At 56.5% G+C, this 14618-nt stretch overlaps 1 protein-coding gene across 4 annotated transcripts in view; it reads left to right on the forward strand.

Annotated features, from left to right (window-relative positions):
- The window catches only part of RGS9 (regulator of G protein signaling 9), a 73595-nt gene that overhangs the window by 15947 nt on the left and 43030 nt on the right, over positions 1–14618 (forward strand). For 2 of the 4 annotated variants that reach the window (XM_060395082.1, XM_060395081.1), the window contains exons 3-8: positions 9012–9108; positions 11079–11129; positions 12147–12253; positions 12441–12492; positions 12742–12800; positions 14268–14344. In XM_060395082.1, the coding sequence (XP_060251065.1) occupies positions 9033–9108; positions 11079–11129; positions 12147–12253; positions 12441–12492; positions 12742–12800; positions 14268–14344 (422 nt within the window). In that variant the 5' untranslated portion in view covers positions 9012–9032. Of the gene's footprint in view, positions 1–4956; positions 5118–9011; positions 9109–11078; positions 11130–12146; positions 12254–12440; positions 12493–12741; positions 12801–14267; positions 14345–14618 lie in introns of those variants that run through there. The other 2 variants (XM_027973984.3, XM_060395080.1) reach the window with 2 other exon arrangements.

A 14618-nucleotide genomic window follows, 5' to 3' on the forward strand; every position in this document is an offset into this window, starting at 1 on the left:
ATTCTGAAAGAGATCAGCCCTGGGATTTCTTTGGAAGGAATGATGCTAAAGCTGAAGCTCCAGTACTTTGGCCACCTCATGCGAAGAGTTGACTCATTGGAAAAGACTCTGATGCTGGGAGGGATTGGGGGCAGAAGGAGAAGGGGACGACCGAGGATGAGATGGCTGGATGGCATCACTGACTGGATGGACATGAGTCTGAGTGAACTCCGGGAGATGGTGGTGGACAGGGAGGCCTGGTGTGCTGCGATTCATGGGGTTGCAAAGAGTCGGACACAACTGAGCGACTGAACTGACCTGAACAGTTGATGTACGATGTTGTGTTCATTTCAGATGTACATCAAAGTGAATCAGCTAAACACATGCATATATCCACTCTTTCTCAGATTCTCTCCCCATGTAGCCCATTGCAGAGTATTACAGAGTTCCCTGTGCTATACAGTAGGCCCTTGGTTGTCAATTTTATTGTTTTACTTTTTATTTTGTATTGGAGTATAGCCAGTTAACAGTGTTGTGATAGTTTCAGGCAGCAAAGGGACTCGGCCATACACACACATGCGTCCATTCTCCCCCAAGCTCCCCTCCCGTCCAGGCTGCCACAGAACACAGCAGAGTCCCCTGTGCTGGACAGCAGGTCCTTGCTTATCCGTTTTATATGCGGTAGTGTGTGAATGTTAATCCCAGCCTCCCAGTTTAGCCCCCATTTTCCACTCTTGTTTACTCATTTGTTGACTGGGGGTATTTTTTTTTAATTGGAGTATAATTGCTTTACCACATTGGGGGCATTAATAGCAGGCGTCTACTCCGAGACTGTACCACACACTTGGGGAATGAGCAGGTACGCTAAGGCCCGTTAGTCCAGACCATTATGATTTCATCTCAGCGTGCTCTCTTCAGCTTTCTGTTTTTTCCTTTCGTTTTCGCCTCCCACATGACCCCACATCATCCGCTGCATTACCCCAGGAGTTTATTTTACGTCTTTTTTCTCCTGCTGGAGACGCCCTCAAGACAGGACCATGTCTTCCGTGCATGCTCAGTCATACCTACCTCTCCCCGAGACCATGGCCAGCAGCCCACCAGGCTCCTCTGTCCATTGGATTTTTTTTCCAGGCAAGAATCCTGGAGTGGGTTGCCATTTCCTTCTCCAGGGGATCTTCCTGACCCAGGGATCGAACCCTCGTCTCCTACTTGGCAGGCAGGTTCTTTACCACTGAGCCCCCTGGTAAGCCAGGACCGTGTCTTACTCACCTTTATACCATGGGCGCTTACAGTTCCCACCCCAGAAGTGGTGCTCGGTCAAGTTTGTCGAACAAAACTGAATACTCCCTGACACAGAGCGGAGAGCCCTGGAACAATGAGTGAAAGTGCCGTGGACCCTAGAGGAGGGACGCAGGGAGACGGTGGGAACCGCATGAAACTGGAGCCACTTCCCCACCGAAAATGGAGACTGCAGGCTCCGTCTCCTCCTGCCCTGGACTTGCTCGCGTACGGAGGGCAGGTGCTGGTGATCAGCAGTCTGCTGGTGCCCGAGCCTGGCTTTCTGAACGGCTGCTTCTTGTTTTCTGCCTTAGAGCCCGTTTCTTCTCTTGGGGACTGGCAGGAGAAATGATCACTGCCTTCAGAGATATCAGATCTGCCCTCAAGACACCAGATGCTGCCCTGTGAGCCCGATAATCAGGTGCAAAAGTTCACACACTTGATGCAGAGTGGAGAGTGAGCCTCCTCAGGCACGGACGAGGCGGATCGGGGCAGCCAGAAACCACCCCCCTTTTTAAAAAATTAATTTTGTTTATTTATTTGTATGTGTTTTCGGCTGCGCCGGGTCTCCGTTGCTGTGCGGGCTTGTCTCTAGCTGCGGAGAACCGGGGCTGCTCTCTAGCCACAGGGCGCAGGCTTCTCACGGCGGTGGCGGTGGCGTCTCTCGCTGTGGCGCACTGGCTCAGTTGCTCCACAGCATGCGGGCTCTTCCTGCATCAGGGATCAAGCCCGTGTTTCCTGCATTGGCAGGCGGATTATTTTTTTTTTTTCTTTTTTACCACTGAGCCACCAGGGAAGTCCCCAGAAAACCGTTTCTCACGGATGATTGCCCAGTCTCCAGTGGTGATGCTGGGTGAGTGATATCACCATCTGTTTCTCTGCTGAACAAGACTCACGTGGAGCCACACGGTCTGAGACTCAGTAATCCTTGGAGTCAGAACAGACACAAGCGCTGAGGAGTGCAGGTCTCCTTTACAATGTCTAGCACCACGGCCGCTTAAGCTGTGAATGTTCCGGTGACTCCCGGTTCCCTGGTCCATGAAATAACCTATGTAGTTTATGGAATATTCTAGTTTCTAGAAAGTTGTTCACTAAACTTTTATGCTATGGTGCCCTAACTCAGATTCTGCTAGTTCTCAGCAAGCTTCGGCTGCAAATACGAAAGGACCTTCACCTCCCGTCCGGTGGCCCTGCAGTCACTGATGGCACAGTGACAGGAGTATCGACACCACGAGAATCAGCGATGCCACAGTCAGATCTGCCATCTGCCAGAGCCGAAGCCCAGAAACCGCTGCTCATAAGCTGCGGGCCGGCCGTGTCCTCGGCGAAACTCATAGAACAGGAGGGGGTGTAAGGTGCGCAGCAGTTGTCTCTCCCCAGATCTGCATGGAAAAAATGCCACGTGGGTGGCACCTACTCCGTGCTGAAGGAGGGGGGAGGAGGGAGACGTGAGCAGAACTTGAGACAGGGGAGAAGATCTGGAGGGGAGAAAACCCACCACGTGCTGGAGAAAAAGTAAATTTCAGGGCTGGTGAGAGGGAGGGACTCCACGTGGAGGGGCAGTGTAACTAGAGCTGGCAATTAGGCCAGGCCAGACTGGGAGAGGATGTGCGTCTTCAGAGAGGTGACGGGGCCGCGGGAGGTTTTCAAGGAAGGGGCGGGGCCTGATAAGAGCAGGACCTGGGGAAGATTATCTTTCTGACCTTGCATTTTAAAAAACTGAGACACAACTCACACACTATAAAATTCACCCTTTTAAAGTATACCGATCAGCCAGTGTTCTGTTCACAAGGCGGTGCGACCACTGCTACTGTCTAATTCCGGGACATTTTCATCAGCCCCGAGAAGAAACTCAATGCTCATTAGCAGCCACCCTTTCCTCCACTAATAATTTGTACTTTTTACAAAACACCAAATTTGGTTACCTGTGAAGAGACTTGAATTTTGAACCAAGGAGGGTTTATGTGTTCCAAACATAAAGAGGAAAAGGGACAGTGGCTTTTCTGAAAAAGAAGTGGCTTTTCCAAGGTTCTGTTGATATAACCAGACATTATCTATCCATCCATCCAACTATCCATCTGTCCCATCAATGTTCTATCTAACTATTCTATCTTTCCATCCATCCATCCATCCATCCATCCACCTACCCAGAAAGAGAAGAGAGAGTGAGAGAGAAGGCAGTATTAGATCCACACATGGGAGCAAAGAGCGTGGGTGGAGCTGATCCTCAAACCCAGCATCTGGGTGACGTGGCAGCTCTGGATGTTAGAAGACAAGTCTTGCAGGGATCACGTTTTTACCTGTGGGCATCTCCTGTATCAGCCGTCTTCCTGTATGCTTCCAGACATTGCCACTCCTGGGGAATCCAAGAGAGAGCAGAAGGCGCAGAAACTTGGAAAATCCCTTGCTCTGGAAAGCCCTAAGGAAGACCCTTGCTTTCCACGGCCCTCTGGGCACTTCTCCAAGGACAGAGGTGGCGGCTGGGGCCCAGGGCTGTGGAGCCTGAGCCACCCCAGAGGCAGGAGTGGCATCTGAGCATCAGGAGTGGGGCTCCCTTTCGCCCCGCCCCCCCATCCCACAGGGCAGGAATGGTTGGGGCATGTCCATGATTCCATCCGCTCTTAGCCACGCGGAACCTTGGGCTGGCTGGTCTAAGGGCAGCAGGGCCTCGATTTGTAGGGAGCGATAAATCCCATCCTGTCAGCCTTCGGGTTGACTGAGCTGTGTGTCTTCCTTCACATGTTAGAGCCTCGAGACTTCAAGACTGGAGAGTAATTCTGAGTTCATGGAGCCCGGCTCTTTCTTATTACTCCTGAGAAAACAGAGATTCAGAGAGATTAGGTAACTTGATCAAATCCACCTCTCCCACTAATCGAAGTGTCAGAAGTGCGGCGCGGGTGGGTGGGCGGTATCAGCAAGAGGGACAAAGGCCACAAGGAGATTTGGGGGGTAATGTGCTCCCTGTCTTCACTGTGGGTGTAGTTTCCTGGGTGGATACATACACCGAAGCTCATCAGGTTGCTCACTTTAAATTCCTGCGGCTCAGTATGGCAGTGCTCACTCAGTAAGGCTGCTGGAGAAGAGTCACCCATCTGGGGAGGGGCAGGGCAGGGTCTAGCCAGGAGGTTCACGCTTCCCTGAAACCTAGCGCTGCCTAAAAACCGAAGCCTATTTGAAGTCGCGAAAATGCCTTTTCCCATAAAGTCATTTTTCCCTTTTTTAAAATTAAAAAAATTAAAAATTGAAATGTAGTTGCTGAACAGTATTATATAAGTTACAGGTGTGCAGTATAGTGACACAGTTTTAAAGGTTACACCCCAATGGTAGTTACTGTAAAATATTGGCTATATTCCCCGTGCTGTGCATACATCCTTGTTTTACACCTAATACTTTGTACCTCTTACGCCCCCGCTTCTCCCCCTTCCTCCTCGCCGCTCCCCGCCCCGCTCGCCCCCCCTCCCCGCCCCTTGTCTTACCCCCCAGCGAAGTCCCATCCTGCCTAAGGGCTCGCCCCCGACTGCGGGGCATCCAGGCGCCGTGGACCACGGAGCATCCCGGCACCTCACCTGGCGCCCCCGGCCCGCCGGCCCGACACCGCCCCCTGGCGCCAGGTGGCCGCCAGCGCAGCGCTCGCCGGGCGGGTGCAGCGCGCTGATTGGCCGGCGCGGATTCGGGTTCCCGGGGGCGCGGGTCGCGGGCGCGGCGGGCAGCCTCGCTCCGCCTGGGCTCGGGGCCGCGGGCGCGCTCTCCGGGGGCTTCCCCTTCCGTCCCGTGCGTCCCGGTTCTGAGTCCCGGGGGCCAGGATGACCATCCGACACCAAGGCCAGCAGTACAGGCCGAGGATGGCGTTTCTGCGGAAGGTGAGCGCGGGGCCGTCCGCTGGGCCCTCCGGGACCACCTCGCGGAAGTGCCGGCGGGGACGTGGGCAGGGCTGGGGCGGCCCTGTGGTCGGTTAGCGCCCCTTGTTATTGAGTGGCGGTTTGCCGTGTGTGTGTGTGTGTGTGTGTGTGTGTGTGTGTGTGTGTGTGTGTGTCTGTCTGTCTGTCTGTCTGTCTGTCTGTCTGTGTGTCTCAGTCTGTATTGGTTAGCTTTCCTTGTAACCTGTTTATAGTGGAGAGTCTGGAGCGGGGCGATCGATGGTCGGCTGGAGGCTGAAAACAACCTGTTACTCGGGAGAGGAGGCGCGGCTGGGTCATTTCTGAGACAGTCTCCAGACGTTGTTGGAAGGCTCCCAGAGAGTAAATGAACGTGTTTACAGTTTTCTGATTCAAAGCGGCAGTATTTGAAGTGTGTGTGTGTGTGTGTGTGTGTCTGTGTGTGTGGTTAGTGTGTACACACAGAAATGGTGTGATTTGTAAGCTAGACAGACACCTTGCTTCCAGCGTCTCTAGGTTGCTTGTTCAGCTGTGTGTATTTGTGCCCTCGGCTCTCTGGGCCGCTGCAGAAGTCAGGACCCTCCTGTCGCAAGGCTTTTTCAGACCAGGTGGCCAGGCGCTGGGTGTCTGTCCTGGGGACTTGTGCCAGGTGGAGTGCATCTTGCAGGGTGATGTATTTGGGGACAAAGTGGCTCATCTGGTTCTGGGCTCTTGGGATAACTGGTATCAGAGGAGGTTGGCAGAGGCTTCCGTCCTGGGTCACTCACCCGCGACCGCTTCCATCTGCAGTGAAGTGTCCTCTGTCTTAGGCTTATCCTGAGGAGAATTAGCTGAATCCTTTGTGACAGTAAGAGCTGCCCTGAACCCTTGGAGCTCAGCAAGCTATTGTTGTCAAAACTGCCCTGATTTGTCTTGCGGTGTTAAAAGCTGGGCGGTTTGGGCTACACTGGGGCACTGGCCGCCCTTGGTCCACTTAGCTCAGTAAGCTTGTGCGCCTGCCAGGTGTAGAGGTGTGAGAGTGCACGGCCCAGGCGCAGCGTCGTCTCCCTGGGAAGAGCATCTGTTAGAGAGCTGTTGTTGAGTCAGTGTCTCAGCCGTGTCTGACTCCTTGTGACCCCACGGTCTGCAGCACGCCAGGCTCCTCTGTCCTTCACCGTCTCCTGGAGTTTGCTCAAACTCACGTCCGATGAGTCAGTGGTGCTATCTGGATCCCCAGGTGGTGCAGTGGTCAAGAATCCCCCTATGAATGAAGAAAACCAGGGTTCGATCCCTGGGTCAGGAAGATCCCTTGGAGAAGGACATGACGACCCACTCCAGTGTTCCTGCCTGGGAAGGCCCGTGGACAGAGGAGCCCGCAGGTTGCAGTCCGTGGGGCCCAAGAGTCGAACACCACTGACACGCAGTGAAGAGCGGCACCTAGGGAAACCTGGGGCTTGGACGCAAGAGTCGGGTGGGGCTGTGGGGGAGCCTCAAGGAGTGGGCAACTAGCTTGGGCCGAGAGAAGTTGATGATGGAAGGGCTGGTGGTGAAGGGCAGCTCAGGGTCCCCAGGTGATTTGAATGACGGTGCAGAGAAAAGGCCACAGGACATTGAGTGACATCCGGGGACGCTGTGGGGAGGGGGCTGCTCCTGGCGTCTCTGCCCCCGGGCGCACAGGGCCTCTGGCTGGCCCCACATGTCAGCAGCAGCAGTGCTGGAGGGGGCCCTGGAGGCTGGGGACCTGCCAGGCACAGGCAGAGCTGGGTGGCCAAGCCTGGGGGTCAGGGGAGGTGACACGTTTCCTGGGGGCCACGTCCACTGGTGAGTGGGAGACTCGGCAGAAACAAATGCAGAGCCCGCAGCAGCTGGTGGGGCCTGGGGTGCTTCCCAGATGTCTGTCCAGTGGGCGGAGCAGGATTTGGGGAGGGGCCTGTCCGGGAGTGGTGCCCCCGGGGTCGGAGAGCTGGGGGTGATGTGACCCGGGGGTGATGTGACCCGGTGTCTGCTGGCCCCTGGCGGGCAGGCTCCTTTGCGGGAGCCTCGTCCCGTGTTGGCGGACAACCCCATGGTGCTGTAGACTTGCCCGCTGTCCGTGCAGAACAGGGCTGATGATTATTCCAGGAAAATTCCAGCCTGCGATCTTGCCCCATGAGTGACAGCTCCCTCCTGCAGGAGCGGTGTGGGCGTGGGAGGTGGGACGCGGTTCCCGCTCCTGGTGACCCTGGAGTAGTCACGCTCAGCACGTGGCCTCCAACGCCCCCATCCCGCCCCCAGCTCGGGGTCACCCGGCGTCAGGCGAGGCCCGGGTCCCCCTCCATCCTCTTGCTGCCCAGGATGGTGGGGGGGCTGAGTCTGGGGGGCTGGAGGGGGGCTGACGTCTGGGGTGCGGGTGGCTGTCCCCCCGGGTCTCTGGGCCCCCAGGCACAGGGAGGAGCAGGGGGGAGTTGGCAGCAGTTGGAGCTGAAAGGAGGGGCCTCTCACCCGCTGAGGACCTGGGGCGCGGCTCAGACAGCCCCATCTGTGATGGGCACCGGGCCTTCCTGCCGGAGGCAGAGCTGGAACCCGGGTCTGCGCGGCTGTGCTGGGCCACGACGGCAGAGGCAGGGCCCGGAGTGCACGCCCTGGCCGAGGTGTGCGCAGTGGTCCCCAGGTGGCTCTCTGCGGGGCCTGCGGGGCCGTCCCCTGCTGGTGTCCTCACGTGGCGCCCCCTCCCCCTGCCCAGTGTGTGTGTCAGTCGCGGCAGACTCTTTGCAACCCCTTTGCTCCCCAAGGAGCCCACCGGGCTCCTCTGCCCATGGGGTTTCCCAGGCAAGAATACAGGAGGGGATCTCCCTGACCCAGGGATTGAACCTGTGTTTCCTGAGCTTCTCCTGCATTGCAGGCGGATTTGTTACCGCCTGAGCCACCAGGAAAGCTCTGTGTGTGTCTGAGTCCTTACTTCGTCTCTTCAGTGGACACCAGCCAGGCCCGCCCTAATGACCTCCTTTTAACTTGGCCACCTTTGCAAAGACCCTGTCTCCGGATCCAGTCACATTCTGAGGTCCTGGGGGCCAGGACCTCAACCTATGAATCTGAGGGGTGGGCACCATAAGAGAGTCTCTCGGAGATGGGACCACCAGCCAGAGTCCTGTGGTTTCCTCCCTGGAGAGACCCCGGGGAGACTTCCCTGGGGAACGTCTGAGGACGGTGGACCCAAACCCTGAATGTTCTTGAGGTCCCTTTGCTGCCCCCCCCCACCGCCAGCTCCACTTTCTGAGAAGTGTGACACCTGTCAGGGAGAAATCTGACTCCCCTCATCGTGTTTTTAAAATAACTCTCATTATTCCTCCTCTGAAGGTTATTTTCAAATCCTTTGTAACTAGATTTCTCTCTCTCTCTCTTTTTTTTTTTTTTTTTTGATGCAAAGAGAAGGAGTCAACCCCTCTGACTTTCTGCTGGAGAAACTCAGGTTTCTAACTCATAACTTGGGTTTCTATTTCTTCTCCAATGTATGGGGGCTTGGACTCCATGAAATGCTGCTATTTCATCTCATACACGTTTTGGGATAAACGTGGATTTTCTTCTGGGAGCTAACGTGGGAAATGGGGCCCCGGGCTCTCACATCCGAATGGCAGGCAGCCTTGGGTGGAGCAGGCACGTCCCAGGCTCACGGGCAGGCATGAGTCCAGAAGTGGTGCTTCCTGCAGCCCCAGGCCCCTCGGTCCCCACCCGTGTCCAAGAGAAGCACCCCCTCCACCCCGCTCCCAGGGCGTCTCCTCGCTCCCCTCTGCTGTGAGCCTCTTGGCCGGCCCAGCGGCCTGAGACGGCAGTGGGCTCCTGGTTGTAAGCGCCCCATGTTCCTCTTGCCGTCTTTTGCTCCCTTGGTGCCCCTCAGCTGACCCGGGCAGTTCTGTTTTGCAGATCGAGGCCCTTGTGAAGGACATGCAGGACCCAGACACAGGGGTCAGGGTGCAGAACCAGAAGGTCACGGTCGTCAGCATCCCTCACGCCATGACGGGTAAGGTGTCTGGCAGTTTGGTCTTGGCCTGAGCAGACCACACACAGGTGTTGGCACACTAGAGCCCACAGGCCAGAAGCGGCCCCTGTTCTGTATTTGCGAATAAAGTTTTATTGGAACAGATCCACATCCCCATTCACGTATTGTCGGTGGCTGCTTCTGCACTGCGGTGGCAGAGTTAACACCCACACACCCACACAGACACACACACCCACACACGAGTCCAGCGTCCAGCCTCTCATCCCTTGTCTAGGCGTGTGAGCCACTGTCCTTCCTGGCACCTGGGGCCCCCTCGGTTCCCGGATTTGGGACGCTGCCCACTCAGCCACGGTCCCCCTCGTTTGCCCTACGTGGTGAATCCCAGCGGCAGTCGGAGCCTCTGTTGTGCGGCATTGGCGCTGCTCAAAGCAGACTGGCTCAGCGCCGCTGCCCCCTCGGAGGGCAGGTGGCCGGGGCTTAGGGAACGATGGGGCTGACGTGCGAGCTGAGATCAGCACAGACCACGCGGTGGACGCCCCGGGAACCCCCTAATCCCATCTGATCTATTTCAGGAAGCGCCCAAGTGGATGCGAAAAGCCCTCGGCTCCTTGGCGGGGAGTGCTAACCCGTCTGCTGCCAGCTGGGGGTGGGGGGCTCCCCTTCTTGGTGTGCACACCTCTGTGTAGGGACGTGGGGTGGACCGTCTAATAACACACCCAGTCCTGGGATTCTAAGTTGGATTTTCAGTGAAGACGTCTGCTTTTGAATAAGCAAGGGGCTGAATAAAGGCGAGAGCGACGGGCCCCTCTGGGAGCCGTCACCGTGGGCACGTGGACGTGGGGAGTGGGTGGCTGGATGTGTGTGCCTTCAGGACGTGTGTAGGAAGGGGCGGGTACAGGCTGTGCCCCCTCAGCCGTGCTGTGCCCCCCACCCCAGGGCACAGGCAGTGGAGTTCAGACCCTGGCTCCCCCCGTGGTGTGTTTCGTGGGCCAGTTTCCACTCAGGCAGGGCACCCAGCTCAGCCCTTGGGAAGCAGGCTGGGGTCGCTAGAAAGAGTGGTGGTTGGCATTTGCTCGATGGCGTTGGAGCTGGGGTGCATCTTTGTTGTGAGACGACGTTGCCGCCTCCGACGAGGAGCGTGTCCTGCCGAGGGGCCGGGGCCTGGCTGAGCCGGAGACGCACAGCTTCCTTGAGGGCCCGCTTCCATTCTCGGCCGCTGGTGGGGCTCGGCCTGTCCTGGCCCGTGGATCAGCGTGAATCCTTGGGAGGGCTCCCCAGGCCCTGATCCTGTCCCCGCCGGCCTCCCATCTGCGTTGCCCCCGGGCCAGCCCTCAGATGTGCAGGGCGCAAGGGCAGATGGAGCCCACACTCCACGGTCTGAAGTTGCAACTGAGACTACAGGGTGTTCCTAAGAAAGTGTCTCATCCTTCTGCTTTGACAGAAGGCTTTATGATGACTGAAAAGCCAGGCTTGGATGTAGCACTGGCTGTCAGAGTTTTGCAGGGGAACGTAGTGGCGTCTGAGACCCAGCACCCCAACCCTGGCGCACTCCCTTCCCCTCCCATCCGGGTTCTCATTACTGCTGGGACTGAGCTCCGTCCAGGGCTCCATGGACAGCTTGTTTGGGGCTGTTTTTTTTTTTTCCAATGGTCAAGACTTAGTGTGTTTACCTCCCTCTTGATGAATGACAGTCCAGGCACCCATTATTGTATCAATAAGGAAAGAGAGTCAGTACCTCGGAGAGGTGAAGGCTGAGGGGGTGGCAGGGACATGGGGTGAAAGTCTGGCTGGACTCACATTGTGGGAGGCCCTGAATCATGGGCTGGGGGTTCGGACTGGACATAGTTGGGGGGTGGGGTTCAGGGAGGTCCCTGGAGGATCTGAGCAGCAGGACGAGATCACGGCTGGATAGGGAGGCGGCCAGTTGGGCAGCAGCGTGTGGGTAGGTGTCGGGGAGGCTCTGACGTTGGCCAGACCCTTCTGCTTTGCAGGAAGTGACGTCCTCCAGTGGCTCAGCCAGCGCCTGTGGATCTCCGGACTGGGTGAGAGCTCCTTCTGTCCTCAGCCCGACCAAGGGCTGCTGTGGCATCACCCCGGGGCATATCTGGGTGCGGCTGGGTGGGGCGCAGCCTGTGTCTCTGAGAAACTGACCTTTTAGTTGGCGAGATGAAGCCTTTGTGAGTAAAACAGCTAGACTGGAAGGGGTGATAACTGGGGGGACACAGCTGTTTTTTCATACAAAATACCGAGAGTGTGTGAATCACAGGCTTCCCTGGTGGCTCAGATGGTAAGAGTCTGCCTGCAAGGCGAGAGGCCCAAGTTTGATTACTGGGTCAGGAAGATCCCCTGAAGCAGGGAATGGCAACCCACTCCATTCTTGGCTGGAAGAATCCCATGGACAGGGGAGCCTGGAGGGCCACAGTCCATGGGGTTGCAAAGAGTCAGACACGACTGAAGTGACTAACGTGACCACTGCTACTACTAAGTCGCAGGATTAACTGGGGAGGAGTCAGTCAAGAAGGACTTCCTGGAGGGGGTCATGCACACGTGTATTTGGTCTGGAAGGAGATGATGCCTGTGAAGTGTGGAGGGGAGCTCGGAGGGTCTGGACCCAGGGTGCAGGCAGAGTCCAGCTTGGGGCAGAAGTCGACTGCCCCTTCCTGCCTCTCACGGGGTAAAGAAGGGTCTGTTGGTCAGAGACACTCTGACCTGGGTTTCTCCAGACGCTCCTGGGTTTCTCCAGACTCAACGGTGTTCTTCCAGGAAGTCCCCATCTATCATCCCTAACCTGGCCCCCATCAGCCCTGTGGTTCACTGGCTGCCCTCCAGAAGCACTGAGCTGTCACTGGGGCGACCAGGCTGGGGGGCATTCTGGGACTGTCTCCTCAGCTGGTGCTTGTCCACAGTGAAGGTCAGGAACCGCTGCTCCCACTTGGCAAAAGTGCTGTGAGGATGGGGGTGCCCGTCCTGGCATTTGGGGTGCTGTGCGGGGGCGGGGCAGTGAGCTTCTGCCCTTGGCCCCTGCTCTTAACTTCCTTGTCTCACCTGCTCCTCCCCAGAGGCCCAGAACTTGGGCAACTTCATCGTCAAGTACGGCTACATTTACCCCCTGCAGGACCCCAAGAACCTCACTCTGAAGCCCGACAGCAGCCTCTATCGATTTCAGGTGAGCCTCGGCCTTGACACTGGGGTGTTGGTGGGGCAGGATGTCATCTGGAGCTGTAACTGGTTGGCTTCACATCCTCCCAGAGCTTTAGAAACGGTGGCAGAGGTGCAGGCATGTTTCAGGCTACGGGGTGGGGGGCCCGGGGCACACAGCCTGTGTCAGCTCAGCCCCCTGGTTTCTCTCGTAGACGCCGTACTTCTGGCCCACCCAGCAGTGGCCGGCTGAAGACGTCGACTACGGTAAACCGCGCCCACCCCAGGCCTGGCGAGGGCTCCCCATGCTGCCTAGCTGCACACTGCGTCTTGGTGGCGTCTACGGCCGTCACGACCTTTTTTTACGTCCGTCCTTGTCTGTGTCAGGAGTGGCTCCTCGGGGGGCGGGAGCGGGTCTGGGAGTGTCCTGTCTGCCACGCTGAGCACGGCAGCCTCGTGCATAGAGGGGTTTCGAAACGCGATGAGGGTGGAAAATGATGTCGTTTTCTTTTCCAGCCATCTATCTGGCCAAGCGGAATATCAAGAAGAAAGGGATTTTAGAGGAATACGAGAAGGTGTGGAGACGCTTTCAAGTATAGGCGCTCGTAACTGAGTGCCGCGTGGCCGTGAGCTGCTTCCCCCGTCCCCCCGTTACTCCATTCACGGGCGCTCGTCGCCCCTCCATCCCTCATCCCCATCCCTCATCCTGCGTCCATCCATCGTCCGCCCATATGTTAATATTTGGAAGCAGCTGGGTGGAGTAAATTCTCCCCCACGTTGTGCTACGGTTTTTCCTGCTGTCGTTTAAGCCCTTGTCTCAGTAACTCCTGGGCCCACAGGAGTGACCATGTTCCTTTTTCTGTCCCCAAGTAAGAGGACCTAACATGCATAATAATGTATGTTATAGGGTGGACAGATTTTTTTAAAACACCTTTTATTTTGTGGTGGAGTATAGCGGATTAATGCTGTTGGAATAGTGTCAGGTGGACTGCGAAGGGACCCAGCCGTCCGTACACATGTGTCCATTCTCCCCCAGACTCCTCTGCCGTCCAGGCTGGCACACAACGCTGAGCAGAGTTCCCTGTGCTGGGCAGGAGGTCCTTGTTTATCCACTTTAAACAGAGCTGCGTGCACAGGTCCACCCCAGACTCCCTGACTACCCCTTCTCGGCATCCTCCCCGCCAGCAGCCATAAGTCCCTTCTCTAAGTCTGAGAGTCTCTTTCTGTTTTGTAAACAAATTTCTTTGTATAATTTCTTCTAAGATTCCACATATAAGGGGTGTCATAGGCTGTTTCTGCTTCTCTGTCTGATTTACATCACTCAGCATGACTATCTCTAGGTCCAGGATGGAGAGATTTGAACCTGAGTGTGAGAAGGGAAAACAGCAGTGCAGGCTTTTGTTTCAGGCAGAATAAGTCAGATTTCTCAGAGAACACACCCCAATCCTCAGAAGGCTGGGTTTCTGGGCAGATGGCAACAATCTTGCTGTGTTTCCTTTTTGAAAGTGAGAGTATTAGTTGCCCAGTTGTGTCCAACTCTTTGGGACCCCATGGACTGTAGCCCCCCAGGCTCCTCTGTCCGGAATTCTCCAGGCAAGATCCTGGAGTGGCTTGCCCTTCCCTTCTTCAGGGGATCTTCCCGATGCAGGGACTGAGCCCAGCTCTCCCACACTGCAGATTCTTTACTGTCTGAGCCGCCAGGGAAGCCCCAGACGCGTTTTCAGAAGGGCCAGCATCACACAGTGTTAGGTGGTAGCTCTGTGGGTTTGTGGTGCTCTGCTGTTTCCACATTCTTCTCCACACAACTCCCATCTTCCTAATCAGACTAGGATACATTTATTAAAAAAAAAGTCCAAGCCCACCTGTGGCTTCTGTTGTGAAAGCTTGTTGAGGATTCAGCATCACCCTGCGAATGAGCGCCTTCGCATAGCGGGGTGGGAGGGGTGCTTGGCTAGGTCTCCTGGTTGACTTAGGGCTCCCTGCCCACTGCACACAGCGGAGCTCCTGAGGCTCAGCATTCTCACTTTGTCTTCCTCCTCTAGGAAAACTACAATTTCTTGAACAAAAAAATCAACTACAAGTGGGACTTCATCATCATGCAGGCCAGAGAGCAGTGCCGGTGAGTTCGCGCTCACCCCAGTCCTCTGGTATCCCTTCGCCCTCCCTTCTTTCCTTGTTTCTTTTAAAAAAATCAGCTTTTATTGGGCGGCTGTGTGTTAAACAGCGGGCTAGGCGTAAGGAAGGGAGAGGCATCGTCCGGGGAGCCTGGCGGGCAAGCGGACAGGCCACGAGGCCTCAGTGAGTTGAGGCGCATGTTTGGGTTTGGAGAAGGAGCTGCGGAAAGAGCAGTGAGCCTGGAGGCAGCGGAGGGGGGTGCCCGGAGGAGGAGGAGG

The sequence above is a fragment of the Ovis aries genome, chromosome 11, assembly GCF_016772045.2.
Source record: "Ovis aries strain OAR_USU_Benz2616 breed Rambouillet chromosome 11, ARS-UI_Ramb_v3.0, whole genome shotgun sequence".
Taxonomy (NCBI): Eukaryota; Metazoa; Chordata; class Mammalia; order Artiodactyla; family Bovidae; genus Ovis; species Ovis aries.